This window comes from Rhincodon typus, chromosome 12 (genome assembly GCF_021869965.1).
Source record: "Rhincodon typus isolate 14 chromosome 12, sRhiTyp1.1, whole genome shotgun sequence".
Lineage (NCBI taxonomy): Eukaryota > Metazoa > Chordata > Chondrichthyes > Orectolobiformes > Rhincodontidae > Rhincodon > Rhincodon typus.
In genome coordinates, this window is record NC_063343.1 from 56,489,893 (window position 1) to 56,510,744 (window position 20,852).

Genomic DNA, 20,852 nt, shown 5'->3' on the forward strand with positions numbered 1-20,852 from the left:
TTCTGAAGAAAGGTCCAGACCCGAAACGTCAACTTTCCTGCTCCTCTGATGCTGCTTGGCTTGCTGTGTTCATCCAGCTCTACACCTTGTTATCTTGGATTTGGGGAAAGGTGGTGTTTGACAAATTTAATCAAACTTTAAAAGGAAGCAACCAGTAGTGTTGACAAGGGGAATTCATTTCATGTAGTTTACACGGACTTTAGCAAGGCTTTGATATGGTCACTCGTGCGCACTGATTCAGAACATAAGAGCTGATGATATCCAAAGCAAAGTGGCACACTGGACCTAAAACTGGCTGCGAGACAGGAAGTCGAGGGGGATGGTAGAGGAGCGTTACTGTGACTGGACGTTTGCTTCCAGTGGGTTCCACAGGGCTCAGTACTGAGGCTGTCTGTAACATACATTAAATTATTTGGACTTAAATGCAGGGGTAAAATGATCAAGCAGCACACAGATGACAGGAAAATTGGTGGGGGGGGTGGAATGATGATGAGGATAGCAGTAAATTGCTGTAGGTTTTAGATAGACTGGTCAGGTGGGCAGGTGAGGAAAATGTACTTGGAGAGGGTTCTCAAAGCAAGAGATTACATTATGAATGGTAGGACCCTAGAAAGTACTGAAGATCAGTACATCCACACATCCTTGAATGTAGCAGGACAGGTACATAAGGTATTTAAGGCGGCATATGGGATAATTGCCTTTATTAGTCTCACATTTAAAATTCTTCTAATTTTCAAATTACTTTTTGGCCTCACCCTTTCTCTACTTCTGTAGCCTTGTCTAATCCAAGATCAAACGTGCCTCCTCACTCCGCAGCCTTTCACTGCCATGACCCTAATTTCTGGAATAATCCCCCTAAATATTTTCAATCTCTAGAACCTAAATTTGACTAAGGATTTGGCACCCACCCAGATAGCATCATATGCAGCTCACTGTTTGCCAATAACCTCAATGAGTATTTTTTAAAAGTGTTATAAGACCAGTATTTTTATATCACCACACTGATACTTACCTGTATTAGATGGGGTTGCTGGCAGAATAACACGTGGACGTGACCGGGCAGCACCAGTCATTAAGCTGCATTTTGCTCGTCCTTTGGTTTTGTTCCTTCGTCGTACTTGTAAACTTTGTCTACAAATACTGCAGGGGAGAAAAAAGATAACGTATTCTTGATAAAATATATTCTCTGTCAAGTTCTTTACGTTTCTCACTGGACATCAGGTCAACCTTATTAACAGATTTATTTTCTTCTACATGCTTTTTTTGGGGTGTCAGTTAATATTTGCATGAACTCCCGTGTGTTATTGGGTTATTAACTATTTTTGAAAAGAGGGTGACAAACAAACCAAAAAATGTATCAAATTCTTTGAAGTTTTAACATTCTTAAAGTATACAGTGGACAAATCAGGGATTGTGATGTTTCTTTAGTCACCTTCGCCCACGTACTCAAGTTAGCAAATATGCAATTACTCAGCAAAAAAAAAAAAGGGTTACGCATTGCTAGAGTACTTTCTCTACAGCTGACTTTACCAACACTTTCTGTCTAGGATCACATGTGGAAAGTGGATTAAAATATGAAGAACAATAACCAGGCATTCATAATATATTAATACTCCCACTTGTGTTTTCATCTTTTTAAAGTGACCTTTACCTACTTTTCTTCCCCCCAACCCCCAAAAAAGCCAAAGTCTACTACATATTGCAGTACATGTTCACAAATACAAATCAGGAATCATGAATGGATAAGATGACATTATTCACTGTATTGTCATCTGTAAATATGCCATAAAGCCAATCCACTCACTGCTTTGTAGGGAATCATTACTCTACAGTGCATGCCCTGTTATGGTTTTGCTGGATTGTTTGGGATTTGGCAATTAGCATCAACATTTCAACTTGGCTATGTATTGCTTCTTTTTGCAAATTACAGAACTCTCCTAAAACTGTCAGTCTTGATATGATGTAATCTTCTATCACTGGCAGCTACAAAGTGAAGTATCAAATTTTTGCGGCAAAAAACAACTAACCTCGATCCAGGTCTCATACTATTAACTCCATGGGAGCCACTGATTGCAGTGTTGCTGACACCTGAAGTTTGGTCTGTTAGAATCTCCGGCTCCTTTACGACAACTTCAGACCGTGCTCCCACTGTATGCTCATCAGTCGATGCTGCACTGCAAAGCTGTACTGGAAGAACCTGTTCCTCCGTCTGTACAGTGGACACTGCTATAGTTGATTCATTGGGTTCAACGTGTATAGTTTGTTGCCAATTAGTTTGCATTTGTTGCTGTTCCTCCTCCCCTTGATCTTCTGAAGCCACACTGAGAAGCTGGCTCACTGCCTGTGAACTTTCCAAACTGGATTGAGCTGCGTCCTTTGTGCCGATAGACACATCTGTTGTTTCCTGTCCATTTACAGAAAAAAATATGCTTTGAGAGCTTGCTAAGAAAAATCTACTCAGTATTATGTATACATTCTTGCTTCTTCTTAACAAAGATTTTGCAACAGAGCATACAGAAATAAGCTATAATATTCTGTTCAATTTGTTTAGAATGGAATATTGCAAAGCCAACATGTGAGTTCAGTCTATAATTCCTGTATGAAGTTCAGCTAATCATTGTACCTGGGCAGTTGCGATGACCTAAAATATAACTATATGAACTAAAATACTAAGAAATTACAGAATAACCATAGTGCTAGTCCTTTAATTGTAATAACTTACATTATCTTTAACCTAATACAGCATGTTTCCATTTAACAATAGGAATGTTGAGACTTCTAAACAAAGCTACTTCACTTTTAAAAAAGAAAGAAATTAATCTGTGAGCCATTCTTCGTCTGGCACTGGAACACTAAAGAAAAGTAAAACTGATTATTTTAAAATATTTACTTTTAAGAACAAAGTTTCTAAGAGAATACATTTTCATTTTAAAAGAATGCAAAATTAAAAACTGTCCCTTCATTTGGAGGTTTGACGAAATTCAATTCCTAGATATTTTAAATGAAGGACAGGGCTTATATCATTCAATTTTATAATCCTTCCAGAGACACATGTGATCAATATTAAAAGCAGTTTCAGCAATGTTAAAATTTGCATTTTCTTAAGTGGAAAAGTTTCAATTGCTAGTTACAAATTCATGAATGCAAAATAATCCTACTTCATACAGACAATATTGGTTGAGGAAAAAAAAACATGAGAAACAGGAAAAGTACAGCAATTCTTTTATCAACCAGCACCTATGGGACCAGGAGTGTGCTGGTTGATCAAATATTTCGGATAATCAAGAGGTCCACAAAATCAATGTAAAAACTGACACTAAGTAATAGGAATGTAAGGTAGGGGGTACACACATTACTTTTATACTTTCTTTACAGCATAAATCACTTAAATGATAATGCAACTTTGCCTTAAATGAAGCTTACTGGCAGACAGCCTTCCCACGCTCAACTGACGATTCAGACATTGTGGTAGATCGCAATATTTGAGGAGAAATTGACTCAAAATTGAATCAACTGTTGATACTTTGTGTGACCATTCAATTAAACAACAAGCATACTTACATCAAGGTAAATAAACGAAACAACTATAATAATTGGATAGAATAATATTCAGTAAACTTAGTATTTGGAGGTACATAATTTTTGCAGGTTTATCGAGAATGCCAATTAAAACAAAGTTTGCTATGCATTTAATAACATACCTTGTTTTGCCTCTCTTGATTACATTCCACATGTACATTTAACACTTGCAATTCCTTACCCTGTTATAAACAAATCATGGTCAAAATTGATATGCATGGAAAAAAAGATTTCTTAAAAATACAATTTACTTAAACAAGGCATCAGCTTCATCTCAAAGCTCTACTTTTAAAGATAGTGTGGAAGAAGTACGAAATGATTGATGCATCAGGGTTCTTCACCTCCAGTGTTACCATGTTTAGTCCAGTAACTATCACAGATAGGAACCAAAATATATAGTTCTTTCTCAAAAGGAAGTAGTCCATAAAGACTTTGTATTCATCTAAAGTTGATGAATATTTTGAGTAAAGAGAAATTCCTAATGTGGCCACAAAATGTCTTTGCTGAAGGAGACAAATGAGTCAGAAAACCATCTCATCTTCAGTCCAACTGTAAATTGTAAGTTCGTCAAATGGTTTATGACAATATCATCCGAGCTCTAGTTTCAAGGATGGCCATTATAATTGAAATTGGCTTTTACTTCCAGATGTTCCTAATTATTCTATTGGGACTAAAACTAGATTTAATTATCATCAAATGTGTTATTAAATTACCTTTGGAATCCATTTCCCTCCCAGCCACTTGCCACAATTTGGACATTGTGGAGGTTTGTGCCTTGTGACATATGTAAACAAACAGTTTGGATTTGGACAACTGCCACGACCTCTTCGTGTATAGGTTGTCTTTTGGGCAAAGATGGGCTGTAGAAAACAAAACGGATTTCAAACACAGTTAGCAGTTGCACAACATTCACAGCAATTTTCTTTGGACATATAAAAACTCAAAGTAACAATTTAATATAAATATGCGGTACCACAGTGTGACTGGATGTCTCAGCCTTGCTCCCTGTTAATTTTTTTTAAAACCAAGTTGTTGTGTAGTTTTGGGAGATTAACTTATATAATCTTAAACATGTTCTTTTTCTCCCCCCTCTACAACTTGTTGAACCAATGAGTTAAACCCATCCAGTGACAATGGTGATTCTAGTATTGCAAATAAAAATGTAAAAATGAACTTGGATTGTGAGATTCATAAAAGTTGAAAATTCAAGACAGCCAGTTCTTCTAGTATAATTCTATGCAGGGCTTGATGAATTGTTCCTTTGGCGAGCCAGCAGAAACAACACGCCAAATGGCCTCATTCTGTGATGCTATGCACATCGCAAATACTATGTTTTTCATTATATTTTGTTTTTCAAACAAGATTCAAATAGTAGGAAAGGTACCAGAAATTGGGAAAACAGAAAATCCTGAAGCACTTGGCATGTCATTCAATACTTGAAGCAAGAAGAGACATGTTAATCTTTCAAGGTTGCAACATTTGATGGAAATACAATTTTTTTTTTAGAATAATCACTAGCTACACTCCCCAAAGGGAAGTTGCTTACAGTAAGTATGGCTCGAGAAAATGAAGTGCACTGAAACATATGTTACAAAAGAGCCATTTAAATTATAACACTAAAAATCATTGTCAAAATATGAACTTCTTTTAACCACACAAATTGAAGGCGAGAGTTTCCTTGGAATATAGGAAATACAAACTTTTGACTAAGGGGATTTTGAATCAAGTTGTAAGCACTCCTTGACAGCATTGTGGATCTATCTACAGCACATAAACTGTAGTGATTCAAGAAGGCAGCTTACCAACACCACACATGTCTAAAGGACACATGGTCTAGCTAGTGGCACCCACATCCAATGAATAGAAAATGAAAACTTTTGATAGGGAACTACAGAAGTGACCGTGATTTCCTAGAATGGCTAATGACAACAGATTGGAAGAAAAACGAAATTGTTTCACTTCAATTGCTTTGTTTTATTCAAGTATTGATTTAGACAGAGGATATTAAATGTGAGATGCATATTATAGACTTCACTTTACAACTTAAGGAATATGATGACTAAGAACAGAACAGAGTGTAGTTCAGCACAGACATTTCTTCAAAACATACAACTAGCTACCACATGAAGCAATGAAAGCAAATAGATTAGATATGGTCAAAAGTAAACTACACTTATGCATATTAGATAAGAATAAAAAAAGGATATGCTGGGGAATTGGAGAGGGTGAAGGCTAAGGGAAATGAAATTCAAGTAGACTTGCATCTAGTACAAACACTGACAGAAAAGTTGGCCCATTTCTGTGCTCCATAATCCATGTAATTGTTTATAACCAACAAGGAAAACAAACTCATTAGAGCCTTCTAGTTATTACTGCATATAAATATTCCTGCTAAATATAAAATGAACTAATATTTATTTTATAAGGGTAAGCTCAAATAAATGACTATGATAGCTAGTCATAAAATGGACTTTTAATCCAGTAAACACATGACTCTAAATACGATATTTATCAAACTTTCAGGTCATGCAAACTGCAAGGGTAGATTATTCAAATACAGTTTTTCAGTTGTCATGTCAGAAAATCAACAACACGCATTTACAGAGACCGCTCCCAAGACAGAAAATGTATTTTTAAAAAGCTGAAAACATAATAGGATTACCTGGCAAATTTTGCTCTACACTCCTATTCAAATATAGAATTCTACCACAGCTTGCTTATACAAGTTCTGACCTTTTTTGTTGGAGCTGTTGATGATTGTTTGCTTGTCAACGGTAACATTAAGAATTGGGTAGTCGATGCTGGAACATTTTCCCCTGAATCCTAATAAGGAAAATTAATTTATATTGTCACTTCATTGTAAATAGCATGTAAACAATGACCATTAAAATAAAACTATTCATTTCCATCATAAATTCAAGCATTTTGTGAAGTGGATCAATTGATAAATAGGTCCTGCATTTACCTCAAACAGCTTAAAAATCTTCGCTATTTTCCTACCTACTATCTGTTCCAGCAAGGTGTGAGTAGCACATGGGCAATGCAAAATGTGGTTGTGGATGTCACACATACTTGCTATATTCAAAAAAAAATGTTGAGGCCATCACTATTTTTCTCAATTTTTGTTTGGAACTGAGAGATGAAGTTGAAAATTGAACTTCAAACAGCAGTTTGTTTTAAAAAGAGACACAAAAGACCACTGTTTGCTGTTGAGTGCTGGCCTGGAATGATAATGCAGTTAACTACGAATATCAGGACACTGCAGATGATTTGGCACCGAGACGCTGCCATAGTCCAGACTGACAGCTGGTCAGATGTTAAATTAATCAAGGGAGGACCAATGCTGGCTAGCCTACCATAGAGAATGTTGAAAATGAAAGCGAAAACAATGAGTGAACTGTTGCAGACTGGGTTTTGATCAGGACGCAGTTTAGCCAAGGAAACTCCGGACTTCTGTTTTTTTTTGGGTTTCACGCTCTCTAATTTCTCTCCAGTTATCAACTTTTTGAATGTTCTGAGAAAAGAATCTCAGTCTATAAGAAACAAGTAAAAGTCTCTAGAAGACGACTGTAATTGTTTACATTAACTAGTCACTTCAGAATTCAAACAAGATATTGAGTTGTACATGCCTGTAATACCACTCCCTCATCCAAGAATTTCATGAAGATCTGGTATTCATTTTCGTAATGGTAATAAACTGGCAAACTGTGACTTTTTTTAAAAACTTTGTTTCAATTTATCTCTCACTCTGTTTGTCTATCAGGGGCTTATGATCCAAGGAGGTTTGGCTGAGATCCTAGATATTAATTGCTTTGTTGTCTGTGTTCACTAAAGTGACATTATTAATAATAAATTGTTAATTTTGTTTAAGTTATAAACTTAGTCCCCAAGATCTGTTACTTGTAAAATTTGGTTAAGAACAATTAAACAAATTTGAGGGTCATTGAATGTTTTAATTTCACTATGTTGTGAGTCCAGTGATATTGAGACTGTTCTGGTTTGGCTTACAATTTCTAAGTTGTAACAACAAGGCTCAAATTTCTGCACAGATAAATAAATTCTAGTCTGGCAGGTTCAATGAAATGAAGGGTAAAAACAACTTGCAGAAATCCCTCTGGTTCATAGCCAAATGATGGCCAATGTGCTGCGCAGGATTTTGATTTGTGACAAAAAATCCTGATCGCTCTAACTTTGATAAAGAATGAAGTCAGTAGTGCTGGACACATGGAAGGAGTTTGCATAATTTCCCCTCCAGTTTCCAATTTTTTTTACGTATTCATGAGATGAAAGCATCACTGGTAAGGCCAATAAATAGCACCCTCTTCAACTGCCCTTGGCTTATTACTGCCTTCCTGAACCATTGTAGTCCATGAATGTGGGTACATTGTATTGTTAGAAAAGGAGTTCCAGGATTTTGATCCAGTTACAATGATTGATATAGAGGGGAGTTAGACTAAAAGTAAGTTGCTCATAGACAATTAATTTGAACACACCTGCTTTCGCATCGGGTCTTTTGTGGACTCAGGACATGCCAAGATTTTTTTAAAAATTCATGGCATGTAGGTACCACCGGTTAGGCCAGCATTCATTACCCATGCCTAATTGCACTTTTATGGGACTGCTTAGAATCAGTCGACTGGTCCATATTTAACAACTCAGCTGCCAACCTAAACGAGTGTAGCGCTAGCATTACAGACTTCACTAGTAAGTGCGTACATGACTGCGTGCTGAAGAAGGTAATCCAAACACTTCCCAACTGAAAACCACGGATGAACCAGGAAATCCACTGCCTCCTGAAGTCCAGGTCTGAGACATTCAAGTTGGGTGACCCCAACTTATACAGGAAATCCAAGTACAACTTTCATAAGGACATCAGGGACTCCAAGTGGCAATACCAAACTAAGCTTAAGACCCATACTAACCACATGGACACCGGTCGTATGTGGCAAGGCTGACACAACATAACGGGCTACAAAGTGAAGACAAACAGAATTGCAGGCAACAGTATATCCCTACTCGATGAGCTCAACACATTCTACGCTCGCTTTGAACTGAAGACAATGAAACAATATCACCTGCCCCATTAGCCTCAGATGCACCTATACCCTCAATCACTGCCGCAGACATTAGATCAGCCTTCTTAAGGCGAGTCCATGGAAAGTGATCGGCCTAGATGGAGTCACCGGCCGTGCACTCAGATCCTTTGTGGACCAGCTGGTGAGAGTATTCTCAGACATCTTTAACCTCTCCTTACTATGATGTGAAGTCCCCATCTGCTTCAAGAAGCGGGATGGTCTGCAAACAGGAGGTCAGGTGCATAGGACGTGGGTGGGGGAAGGTATGGTGGTCAGTAGGACTCCATCCTTCCACACCACACCCCCATCCTTCAATCTTCTTCACGGCCACTCTCTTCCCCCGTTAACCCAAGATCATTTGAATGTGCATTAATTAATTTAATTTAAACAGTGCATATACATATGGTGGCAGCAGACTTGGTCTTACATTAAAAAAGATGCTATATAAATGTAACTTGTTGCTCTTGCTTATTAAAAACATGAATTATGCTTGGTCCTTATATTACATTCGTTCAATATAAAAATATGGGAACATAGGAAATTGGAGCATGACTAGATGATTCAACCACTTGAGCCTGCTCCTCCATGAGATCATGGCTGATCATCTACCTCAATTCTATTTTCTCCATGTCCCTTCACTATCTAGAAATCTCTCAATCACTATCCTGAACGTACTCATTTACAGATCCCTGACAATCCTCTGCAAAAGAAATTTCCAAAGATTCATGCCGAGTGAAGAAATTCCTCTTCGCCTTAGTCCTAAACCGCCCATCCCTTATCCTGAGACAGTGTTCCTTATTTCCAGAGTGTCCCCAGCCATTCTGCATCTACCCCGTCAAGCCCTGTGAGAACGTTATATATCTTAGTGAGGTCACCTCTCAATCATTTGAACTGTAGAGATCACATAGGTAACCAATCTCAATACTTTGAGATGTAGGGATTGAAAGCAAATAGAGTTTCTTACCTGTTTGTTATTAATACAAACAGCCTGTCCGAGAGCTTTATGAGAAGTGAGATTCCCACTTGGTTTGCTCTGATCTGATAATACTGCCATCACAGGATTAACTTCCACAGTTTGCTGGTTTGTGCAGCTAGCAACACTTTCTGAAGCATCACTTCCTGCACCTATCAATGTTCCTTCAATAACAACACAAGGAGAATCATAAGGATGTGTCAACTCTAAAGAAGTCTCATTGGTGGTCAGTTCTCCTGCCACTTTATCATCTCCAGAATTAGAAAATTGAGAAAGCATCTCCGATGTAACAATCTCCTGCATTGTTTCAGTGTGAATGAAAGCTTCATCGGTAATTCCATCAATAGCAATGCTCTCCTCAGTACTGTCAATAGGGCCTGTAAAAAGGCTCTGTATAGTGTCGTGGGTAAGAGTCTGCCATGTTGGATTGCCTTCACCTTCCCTCTGTGTAGGAGATTGAGCCAGCTGCTGACCATTTCCATCACCAGGCAGATTAGAAGTGGGAATTATAATATAACTGGAACGAGGAAGAATTTTACGGAATCCTGGAATATCAGTTGGAGGGGCACCAGCTGATGCATTGATTAGTTTATCACTCTGTAGAGTGCAAAAAAGAGCACACATGAGCACAACTCATTTGTGTAGCATTTGATTAAATTTAAAAATATAAATACAAAGAGGCAAAGTTTTCACTTTTGCTGGAAACGATTATTATTTTAACACCAATATCATGTTTGAGTGCAAGAGATAAATGTTATTTGAGAGCAATTGCTTGCAAAGTAAACATCAAATTTAGAGGTCCAAATGACATCACAATCAGAGCAAAGGATAAATAATAGGTTGATATTTCAATGCAAGATTACAGCCTTGAGAGAATCCTAGTGTTATTTGTTCTTTAATCAGATACAGCTTGTTTTCATACAAGATGGCCATATTCAGATTCATCTTTTTGTTGACAGTACTTTTTCTAAAGTACAGATGGAAACATCAAATATTTTATTGCTGAGGAATGATGACATTAGCAAAAAGACACATGATTAAACTAAATCACTGTAAATGTAATCCAGAAATAGTTTTCAATGACAGACAAATGTGATCCAGCAACGCTACAGTCTCTAATGTTACTAGTTTTCAGCCAAGTATCATTTAATATTAAACAAAAAAAAAAGAAAGAACTGCAGATGCTGGAAATCAGAAACAAAAAAAATCAGAAATTGATGGAAAAACTCAGTAGTTGTGGCAGCATCTAGGGAGAGAAACCAGAGTTGATGTTTTGGTTCCAGTAACCCTTCTTTAGAACTGATAGTAGCTAGGAAAAGGTTGGTATATGCTGGCGAAGGGGTGGGGAATGTGGGAACGAGTAAATGATAGGTAGAAATGGAGGCCAGAGACAGAAAAAAACAGTTGTGCTGGCAAAGGAGTGGGTAAAGGTCAGCCAGGGAGGAGGAATAATGTTAATGAAGATCGTAAATGACTTACAATGGGTTAGTTGTACTAGCAGGCCATGTGATAACAAGGCTTGGTGTGTAGTATGGAACATTCCTTGTTCAAGTCCTACTCAGGGCATTGCCAACAACAACTTCTCCTGAATATCAATAATGTCATCAGTGCTGCTTCCTGCTCGTCCAGAATTGGAAAAAAAATTAGTTTTGCTTTCGATTTCCATCTTTCCCTCACAGTCAACAAGGTGTAGAGCTGGATGAACACGGCAGGGCAAGCAGCATCAGAGGAGCAAGAAAGCTGACGTTTCAGGTCTGGACCCTTCTTCAGAAATGGGGGAGGAGAAGGGGATTCTGAAATAAATAGGGAGAAAGGAGGAGGCAGATAGAAGACGGATAAAGGAGAAGATAGGTGGAGAGGAGACAGACAGGTCAAGGACGTGGGGTTGGAGCCAGTAAAGGTGAGTGTAGGTCGGGAGTTAGGGAGGGGATAGGTCAGTCCAGGGAGGATGGACAGGTCAAGGGGGCGGGATGAGGCTGGTAGGTAGGAGATGGGGGTGGGGCTTGAGGTGGGAGGAGTGGATAGGTGGGAGGACAGGTTAGGGAGGCGGGTACGAGCTGGGCTGGTTTTGGGATGCGGTCGGGGAAGGGGAGATTTTGAAGCTTGTGAAGTCCACATTGATACCATTGGGCTGCAGGGTTCCCAAGCGGAATATGTGATGCTGTTCCTGCAACCTTCGGGTGGCATCGTTGTGGCACTGCAGGAGGCCCAGGATGGACATGTTGTTCAAGGAGTGGGAGGGGGAGTTGAAATGGTTCGCGACTGGGAGGTGCAGTTGTTTGGTGCAAACCGAGCATAGGTGTTCCGCAAAGCGGTCCCCAAGCCTCCACTTGGTTTCCCCGACTCTCTGTGACTCCCTTGTCCACTCCACACCAGCCCCATCACCCCGGCACTTTCCCTGCAACGGCAGGAAGTGCTACACCGCCCCTACACCAACCCCTCACCCCCATCCCAGGCCCTAAGAAGACTTTCCACATCAAACAGATGTTCACCTGCACAGCTGCTAATGTGGTATACTGTATCCTCTGTTCCAGGTGTTGCGTCTTCTAAGTCAGGGAAACCAAGCAGAGGCTTGGGGACCGCTTTGCAGAATACCTACGCTTGGTTTGCACCAATCAACTCCCCCTCCCACTCTTTGGACAGCATGTCCATCCCGGGCCTCCCATACTGCCACAACGATGCCACCCGAAGGTTGCAGGAACAGCATCTCATATTTCGCTTGGGAACCCTGCAGCCCAATGGTATCAATGTGGACTTCACAAGCTTCAAAATCTCCCCTCCACCAAACGCATCTCAAAACCAGCCCAGCTCGTGCCCGCCTCCCTAACCTGTCCTCCCACCTCCATCTCCTACCTACTAACCTCATCCCGTCCCCTTGACTTGTCCGTCCTCCCTGGACTGACCTATCTCCTCCCTAACTCCCCACCTACACTCACCTTTACTGGCTCCAACCCCGCCTCCTTGACCTGTCTGTCCCCTCTCCACCTATCTTCTCCTTTATCCATCTTCTATCCACCTCCCCCATTTCTGAAGAAGGGTCTAGGCCCAAAACGTCAGCTTTCCTGCTCCTCTGATGCTGCTTGGCCTGCTGTGTTCATCCAGCTCTACACCTTGTTGTCTCAGATTCACCAGCATCGGCAGTTCCTACTATCTCTTTCCCTCACAGTCACCTGGTCCTTCTGATTCTTCCCTTCCCTTCCTTGACTTAACTTTCTTTACTGGGGATAAGCTACCCACCAGTAACCCATCAACTCCCAGTTACCTTGACTGCACTTCCTTACACCCTGCTTCCCACAAGGACACCATTCCATTTTTCCAATTTCTCTGTCCAATCATGCCGTTTTTTGCATAGGTGCCTTCTTTTTCCTCGAATGAGGATTTGATCTCATGGTTGTCAGGGCCCCCAGCCTCGTCCAGTCCCATTTCCAGTTCTTCTACCTTCGCCCATTCCCCTTCGTCAGAAAACAATAGGTTCCCCTTATTGTTCTTCTCCAACCCATTAGTCTCCACATTCAAAGGATCATCCAGTGCTGTTTCTGCCATCTCCAGCAGGATACAACCATCACATGCATCTTCCCTCCCCTCCCTCCACTATCACCAACCTGCAGGGACTGTTCACTCCCGCAACAGCCTGATCTACTCCCCCATCACTCCTAAGATTTCTTCACCCCAACCCATGGCACTTTCTCATGCAATCAAAGATGATGTAACACTTACAATTTCACTTCTGCCCTCCTCACTGCCAAAGACCCAAAGAACACATTCCAGATGAAGCAGTGGAGCAGTCACTTATTTGAACATCTTTAAGTATAGTCCACTGTACTTCCTGGTCAAATATGGTCACTTTTACTTTGGTGAGACCAAACACAGGCTGGATGATCACTTTGCAGAACACCTTTGCTCAGTCTGTCATAATATGCCCAACCTTCCAGTCATTTGAAATTTCAACAAACCATCTTGCTTCTATTCCAACATTTCCATCCTTGGTCTGCTGCAATTTTCCAACGAAGCTCAGTGCAAGCTGGAGGAACACCACCTCATTTTCCACTCATACGTTTTATAGCCTTCAGGATTTGATCAACACATTTCCTCTTTTTCGTTTACCCCTATTTTATATCGGAGTCGCTCCTTTACCACCATTAGCACAGTTTTCATCATTTGTTTTAGGCACCCTGATCAATTTACACCATTCCCATCTACAGCATAAAAAATACTATTTTCCGGCCCCATTCAGTTCTGAAGAGTCATATCAGATTCAAACCTTTCACTCTGACCCTCTCGCCACAGATGGTGTTAGACCTGCCGGGTTTCTCCAGCATTTCTGTTATTGATTTCAGATTTCCAGCATTCACAGTATTTTGTTGCTATTATTGCAGCTACAAGAGAAAACTTTTTACCGGATCTATTCCTTCTTTTTCCAGCTTTGCCTTTTCAAGGTAAATACCCTTTTCAGCAACACTGAGTCGCCTCCAGCTTTCACTGATTTTCTTGTTTATCTCAGACCGAGGCAAATTTGGAAAATCTTGCTGCACTTTTAAATGAGTGTCATAATAGTACAATAAATATGCCGGCCTGAAATAAAGAAACAACAGTTTAAAATAGAGTTTTCATGCAGGTCACTGGCATGAACAAAAAGAACAGAAACCTAGTGAAATTTGTCATTCCTGAAATATTCTACAAGACACCAGTGTTGCTCAAAGCCAGTGACTGAAACATGTCTGATTTTAATAGCTCTACCACTGGTGGCTGCATCTTCAGTTGTCGAGTCTCCAAGTTCAAGGATACTGTCCATGCCCCTCTCTATCTTGATTTCCCACCTTTAAGATACTCTTTTAAGCCTTCCTGCGAGGTACTTCGGGACATTTCATTACATTAAAGGCATTATATAAACAGGTTGCTGCGGTTGTTTAAAGGGAGCCAGATTAAATATTGGAAGATATCCCACAAGTGAAAAGATTTTGACACTAAATCAAATTTTAAAATGCTTTTTAAAATAATGAACATTCATCAAAAATATGGAGATATTGTTAAAGATCTGCTTTCATGAACCAAAATGTTTCTGTCTTAGCCAAGATTCTCAAAAATCAGGATTTCTCTCCTAATTGCAACAAACTTATCACTGCCTCAGTCAGAATTCACTTAATCAGCAAACTAGGGATTGACCTTGGCACTTGGCTGGTATCTATGGCTTAGCTTCTTACTGGATAAACTTGGAAAGTGACAAGAGCCACAGGACTTAAAAATAAAGATGAAGCTTCCGTATCAGGATAATGAAAAGATTTAATATATGAGGGTTTTATCCAAATACATTGCAAATAAAACTTCAAAAGCAAGCTACATGACTGTCAAGAAGTACCGTATAGTTCTTAATGTACTTCTATTTTGTTTAGCAGAATACTGATATATTCAACACAAGTCTACGAGTCATAGGACTTGATATCATAGAATGAATCCCGTGTTCAGTCCGTCATTCCTACACTAGCTTTCGGAAAGATTTGCCCACTCAGGCCCATTTCTCTAATTTCTACCCAACCCATCTATTTCCCTCTAAAAGCTAGGACGGTTCTCCTTTGGATAGTTCTGATCCGAAATACAGTAGCCTAATAATGCTTTTGGTAACGTAGCGTAATGGTAATTTGCCTATCCCCGACCCAAGACGCCTAGGTTCATGTTCCACCTGCTCCAGAGGTGTGTAATAACATCGCTGAACAGGTTGATTAGAGAAAAAGATTAAATAAAAAATACCCTAAAACATTGTTTTGTTTATACGATTATCTTAAACTTGTGCCATCTAGCTATTGATTTGATTTATTATTGTTACATGTACTGAGACAGTGAAGAGTACTGTTTCACGTGCTATCCAGACAAATCATACCTTACATACGTACATCAGCGTAACAGAACAGAATGCAGAACATAGTGTTACACGTACAGAGAAGGTGCAGAGAAAGTTTAACCCAAGTCTGATAACAGCAGGGAAGAAGCAGTTCTTAGAACCATTGGTATATGTTTTCATATTATTGTATCTTCTGCCCGACTGAAAAGGGTGGAAGAGTGTATAACAGGGGTGGGAGGGGTCTTTCATTATGTCGGCTACTTTCCTGAGGCAGCGGGAAGTGTAGATGGAGTCAATGAAAGGAAGGCTGGTTTCCGTGACGGACTGGGCTACATTCACAACTCTGTGTAACTTGTTGTGGTCTTGGGAAGAGCAGTTGCCAAACCAAGCTGTGATGCATCTGGATTTTATATTTTCTACAGTGCATCCATAAAAATTAATAAGAGTCATTGTGGGCTGCCGAATTTCTTTAGCCTCGAGAAGTAGAGGCTTTCATGTGCTTTCTTGACTGTAGAATCCACATGGATGGACCAGGATAGAGAGTTGGTGATATATATTCTTAGGAACATGAAGGTCTCGACCACCTCCACCTCAGCACCAGTGATACAGACAGGGACCTATCCTCCACCCCATTTCCTGAAGTCGGTGACCAGTTCCTTTGTTTTGCTGACAAGGAGTGAGAGATTGTTGTCTTTACACCATGCCACTAAGCTCTCTATCTCTTTCCTGTACCCTTTCTCATCGCTGTTTGAGATCTGACTCACTACGGTGGCGCCATCAGCAAATTTGTAAATGGAGCTAGAGCTGAAGCTGAATTTGGTCATACAGTCGTGAGCATGTAAGGAGTACCGTAAGGGACTGAGTATGCAGCCTTGCAGGGCACCAGTGTTGAGTGCTATTGTGGAGAGTTGTTGTCGCCTATCCTTACTGATTACAGACTGCAGGCGACAGCCTGGTGGCATTATCGCTGGACTGTTAATCCAGAGACCCAAATAATGTCCCGGGGATCTGGGTTCAAATCCCGGCATGGCAGATGGTGGAATTTGAACTCAATAAATATCTGGAATTAAGAATCCAAAAACGACTGTGAATCCATGGTTGATTGTCGGAAAACCCCATCTGGTTCACTAATGTCCTTTAGGGAAGGAAACTGCCATCCTTACTTGATCTGGCCTACATGTGACCCAGAGCCACAGCAACGTGGTGACTCTTAACTGCCCTCTGGACAATTAGGGATGGGCCATAAATACTGCCTAGCCAGCGACACCCCTCATCCCGTGAATAAATAAAAGGTCAGAAGTGGAGGATCCAGTAGGAGTGGGGGGAAGCATAGTCCTATGTATCAGAGCTTGGAGAGGAGTTCGGTTGAAATTATGGTGTTGAAGGCAGACCTGAAGTCAATAAATAGGAGTCTGGTTGTCCTTGTTATCTAGATGTTCCAGGGTTGAGTGCAGGGCCAAGAGGATGGCAGTCTACTGCAGATCTATTGCAATGGTAGGCAAATTGTAGCGGATCAAGGCAATCTGAGATGCTAGAGCTGAGGTGTGCCATTACTAACCTCTCAAAGCATTTATAAATGGTGGATGTCACAGCCGCCAGGTGGTAGTTATTAAGGCACGGTGTCTAATTTTCTCTTGGCACCGGAACGACAGTGATCTCTTGAAGCAGGTGGGAACCGCACACTGTAGTAAGGAGAGGCTAAAAGATGTTTGCAAATACTCTCACCGGTTGGTCCATGCAGGATCTGAGTGCATGGCTAGGCACTCCCCATGGGTTCACTCTCCAGAAGGCCTATCTGATGTCTGCAGCAGTGACTGTGGGTACAGGTGCACCTGAGGCTGTCAGGCAGGTGACATCATTTCACTGATCTTCTGTTCAAAGCGGGCATAGAATGCATTGAGCTCATTGGGGACAGATACATTGTTGTCAGCAATTCTACTTGACTTTGCTTTGCAGCCCTGTGCAAGCCTTGCCACAGTCGACCTATGTTTGTGAGGGTAGTCTGGAACTCCAATTTAATCTGGAATTGTCTCTTGGTGTCCCTGATGGCTTTGCAAAGATCGTACCTCGATTTCCCATATATGTCACAGTCACCCAACTTGAATACCGCAGACATGGACTTCAGCAGGGAGTAGATCTTCCGGTTCATCTATGGCTCCTGGCTAGCAAACGCTTGGATTAACTTCTTCAGCATGCAGTCTTGTACACACTTACTGATGAAGTCTGTGACAGAAGTGGCATGCTCGTTTAGTTTAGTTATTGATTCATAAACTGAAAAATTGCCCCAGATCTTTCAGTCAGCAGCAGTCAAAGATTGAGTTTGGTTGGAGTTGAGTCATACAATTAATAACAGAGTTATGTCAAAGACTGAGCAATGCACACTGCTGCTGTATTTTACAACTTGAAGATCCTATCTCCGCTGTTGTGCTTGGATCCCATCAGGCCGTCATTCCAATTTTAAAATGTGCATATCAAAATCACCAAGTCTCCTGGCTCCTCTACTAATTTTAAAATTTTGTCTTATATTTCCTTCCCTTACGTTTCTTCCAAAAAATGTATCAGTTCATATTTCTAAATCAAGACAGTTTTGAGGCTAGGAACTGTACAAATGATTAATTTCAATAAAGTCAGGAATTACTACTTAAAAAATAATCAATCAATCCACTATACAACTAAAGAGCATGTTCTTAAAGTGGTGAGAGTACCTGATTTCTGTTTGTAAATTGGATGAAATATCCATATTCAATGCTACAGAACACATTCAAGACTGACTCCATCCGTCAACATATTCTCTGTTTTTGAACACTCTGCAGTATCATTACCACAAATCAGATTTTGGGAATTTTGGAGAAGCATAGTTTTAGAATGGAGCTGACACCAATCAGTTCATCACATCTGTGCTAGATCTCTAAAAGAGCTATTCAATGACTTCTGTTCTTTTGTCCTTACCAATAACTTTTCGATTTACAAATAATTTCATTTTTACAAGCCAATATCACCGATGCTACACTCTCTATTATCTGCTAAAGTATTCTATTTTTGTTTTTAATAATCTTTCTATACATGTTCGCTGTTCTCTTATTTAGCTCATCAAAATCCTTCTTAATTTTCCAAAGCTTGTCAGGTCCTGAACCCTAGTTGGGTCTAACATTGCAAGGACCATGTCATGCAGTCTCCCTTGATAACTCTAAAATCTCATCCCTAATACAATCTTAACATATCTTTTAATTGGCCTCTCTAATGGCAGTGACATCATTCTGAAGGTAGGGCTTTAAAATCTGGACACCACGTTTGTTGGAGCCCAATAAGTAATTCTGTTTAGGTTTTGTATTCTCTAATTAGAATAATTTCTACATCAGTTTAAGTTTCAACATATGTTCAGTGTTTAAGTCTCAGTGTTAAATGCATGGACAGTGATAGAACACTTCAATGTTACAAATATATCCAGTAGGAGTGATATTAATTCCTAATTGGATCAAACTGAAGCCAATCAGACATAGAACCAGCTTGCGAATGAACCAGAGCAAAGCTTTAACGCGGGTGCTGTCATATAGCAATATTATAATTGAAAAATCTTCCACATAATGAAGTTTAGCAAAGTAGTGCATTTTACACACTTGCAAGCAATCCTAATCATCTAGGTAAGCGTATCATCAGAATTACAGGTGCAGATGCTGGTGCGCTGCACAGAAAATCTGCTGCTACATTACTTCCAATCACTAGGATCAATCCAATAAATACACAAATGGGATGACTGAGGTATGACCTCCAGGCTAAACTTGACCATTTAAGCCTGCTTGAGATTTTAGATGAATAGCATCTTCTGGATGATAAAGAATTGGTCTTTACCTGGGCTTCTTGCTTTTTTTACCTCCATCCTCACTTTGATCTTTCCATTTCTTTTTCTTTTTAGGTGGAAAATTTTTTGTGCAGCTGTAACAGCCTTCAATTTCTTCAGTTACCAATGTTATCTCTGCTCCATCATATGGGGCGTCCATTCCTTATGCTACAGAGACACAAAAAATTAAACTGAAATGCACCACTTGAAAATTGTATACCACCACTTAATAGATGCAATGCAAAGCCAAACAATTTGGATATGAACCTTTATGTGTTTTCAGGCTCTAAATCAAGTCAGAATAATCTATGGGCAATTAAGAGAACAAATGAGAGACTGTATAAATAGTACAGCTTCTTGCAGTTTTTTAAATAGAGAGAATGAGACATTGAAACTTTGTGACTTATTCAAAGCTGGTCTACAATCATTGAAACATGGGATTCTTAATGGGCTTGACAGGGTAAATGTGAGGGAAATGTTTCCCCTCATGGGAAAGCCTACAGCCAGTGGGTAACTATCTCAGAATTAAGGCACACCAGTTTAACAGAACAGGAGGAATTTCTTCTGAGTGCTGACAGTCTTTGGAACTCGTTGCCAAAGAGACAAATAGAGGGCAGAGTAATTGTATATATTTAAGGCTGTGATAGATAGATTCTTGATCAGGACGGGAATCAAGGGTTATGGGGAAAGGAAGTGGACATGAGGAATATCAGTTACAATCCTACTGAATTGTATGATATGGAGGTGCTGGTGTTGGACTGGGATGGACAGTCAGAAGTCACATGACACCAGGTTATAGTTCAACAGGTTTATTTTAAATCACAAGCTTTCACAGCACTGCTCCTTCATCAGCTGAAGTAGTGAGGTCACTTGACGAAGGAGCAGTGTTCCGAAAGCTTATGATTTTAAATAAACCTGTTGGACTATATCCTGGTGTTGTGAGACTTCTGACAGTCTTTAGAACGGCAGAGCAGGCTCAAGGGGCTGAACAGCCTACTCCTGATCCTATTTCCTATAGTCTTAAAAATGTAGTCCACAATCCATTAATTGTTGATTAGTTTCAAACCGATTTCAATGAATTCTCAAGCATCCAGTAAGATCGGCACATGCCTATCAGGGCTTCAGCATATGAAAGCCTCAAAACTAATCGCACAGAGTGGCGGTAGATTTATTTTGTTACTCAACAAATGAGGGGTAAAATTGATTGAATATTACACATTGATGCACAGATAAAATTAACAGAAGATGTGATGTAACACTTTTTCAAATGCTTAATTTAAGTATGATTTCAGGAGGTTACACATTGGTGGAGAACTGCAGGAGTTTGTGATGCATTAAGACACAGGTTCAGTGAATCGAGCAAAGTAGCACCTGAAGATGCAACATTTAGATATAATGATACTTTTGACAAGCTTGTGGGTCATCTTAATAAATAAAGACAACATTTCCATATCTGACCATTACTTCCTCTCTGTTCTGTGTCAACACACATATACATATATATACACACACACACACACACACACACACACACACACACACACACACACA

At 40.0% G+C, this 20,852-nt stretch overlaps 1 protein-coding gene across 13 annotated transcripts in view; it reads right to left on the bottom strand.

Annotated features, from left to right (window-relative positions):
• hmgxb3 (HMG box domain containing 3) overlaps nt 1-20,852 on the bottom strand; it is a 77,379-nt gene that overhangs the window by 47,269 nt on the left and 9,258 nt on the right. For all 13 annotated transcript variants that reach the window (XM_048603551.1, XM_048603554.1, XM_048603555.1 and 10 more), the window contains exons 2-9: nt 19,313-19,469; nt 14,025-14,199; nt 9,619-10,224; nt 6,313-6,402; nt 4,293-4,439; nt 3,702-3,761; nt 2,028-2,404; nt 1,013-1,140 (exon numbers count right to left, since the gene is read on the bottom strand). In XM_048603551.1, coding sequence (XP_048459508.1) covers nt 1,013-1,140; nt 2,028-2,404; nt 3,702-3,761; nt 4,293-4,439; nt 6,313-6,402; nt 9,619-10,224; nt 14,025-14,199; nt 19,313-19,461 — 1,732 coding nt within the window. In that variant the 5' untranslated portion in view covers nt 19,462-19,469. The remainder of the gene's footprint in view (nt 1-1,012; nt 1,141-2,027; nt 2,405-3,701; nt 3,762-4,292; nt 4,440-6,312; nt 6,403-9,618; nt 10,225-14,024; nt 14,200-19,312; nt 19,470-20,852) is intronic.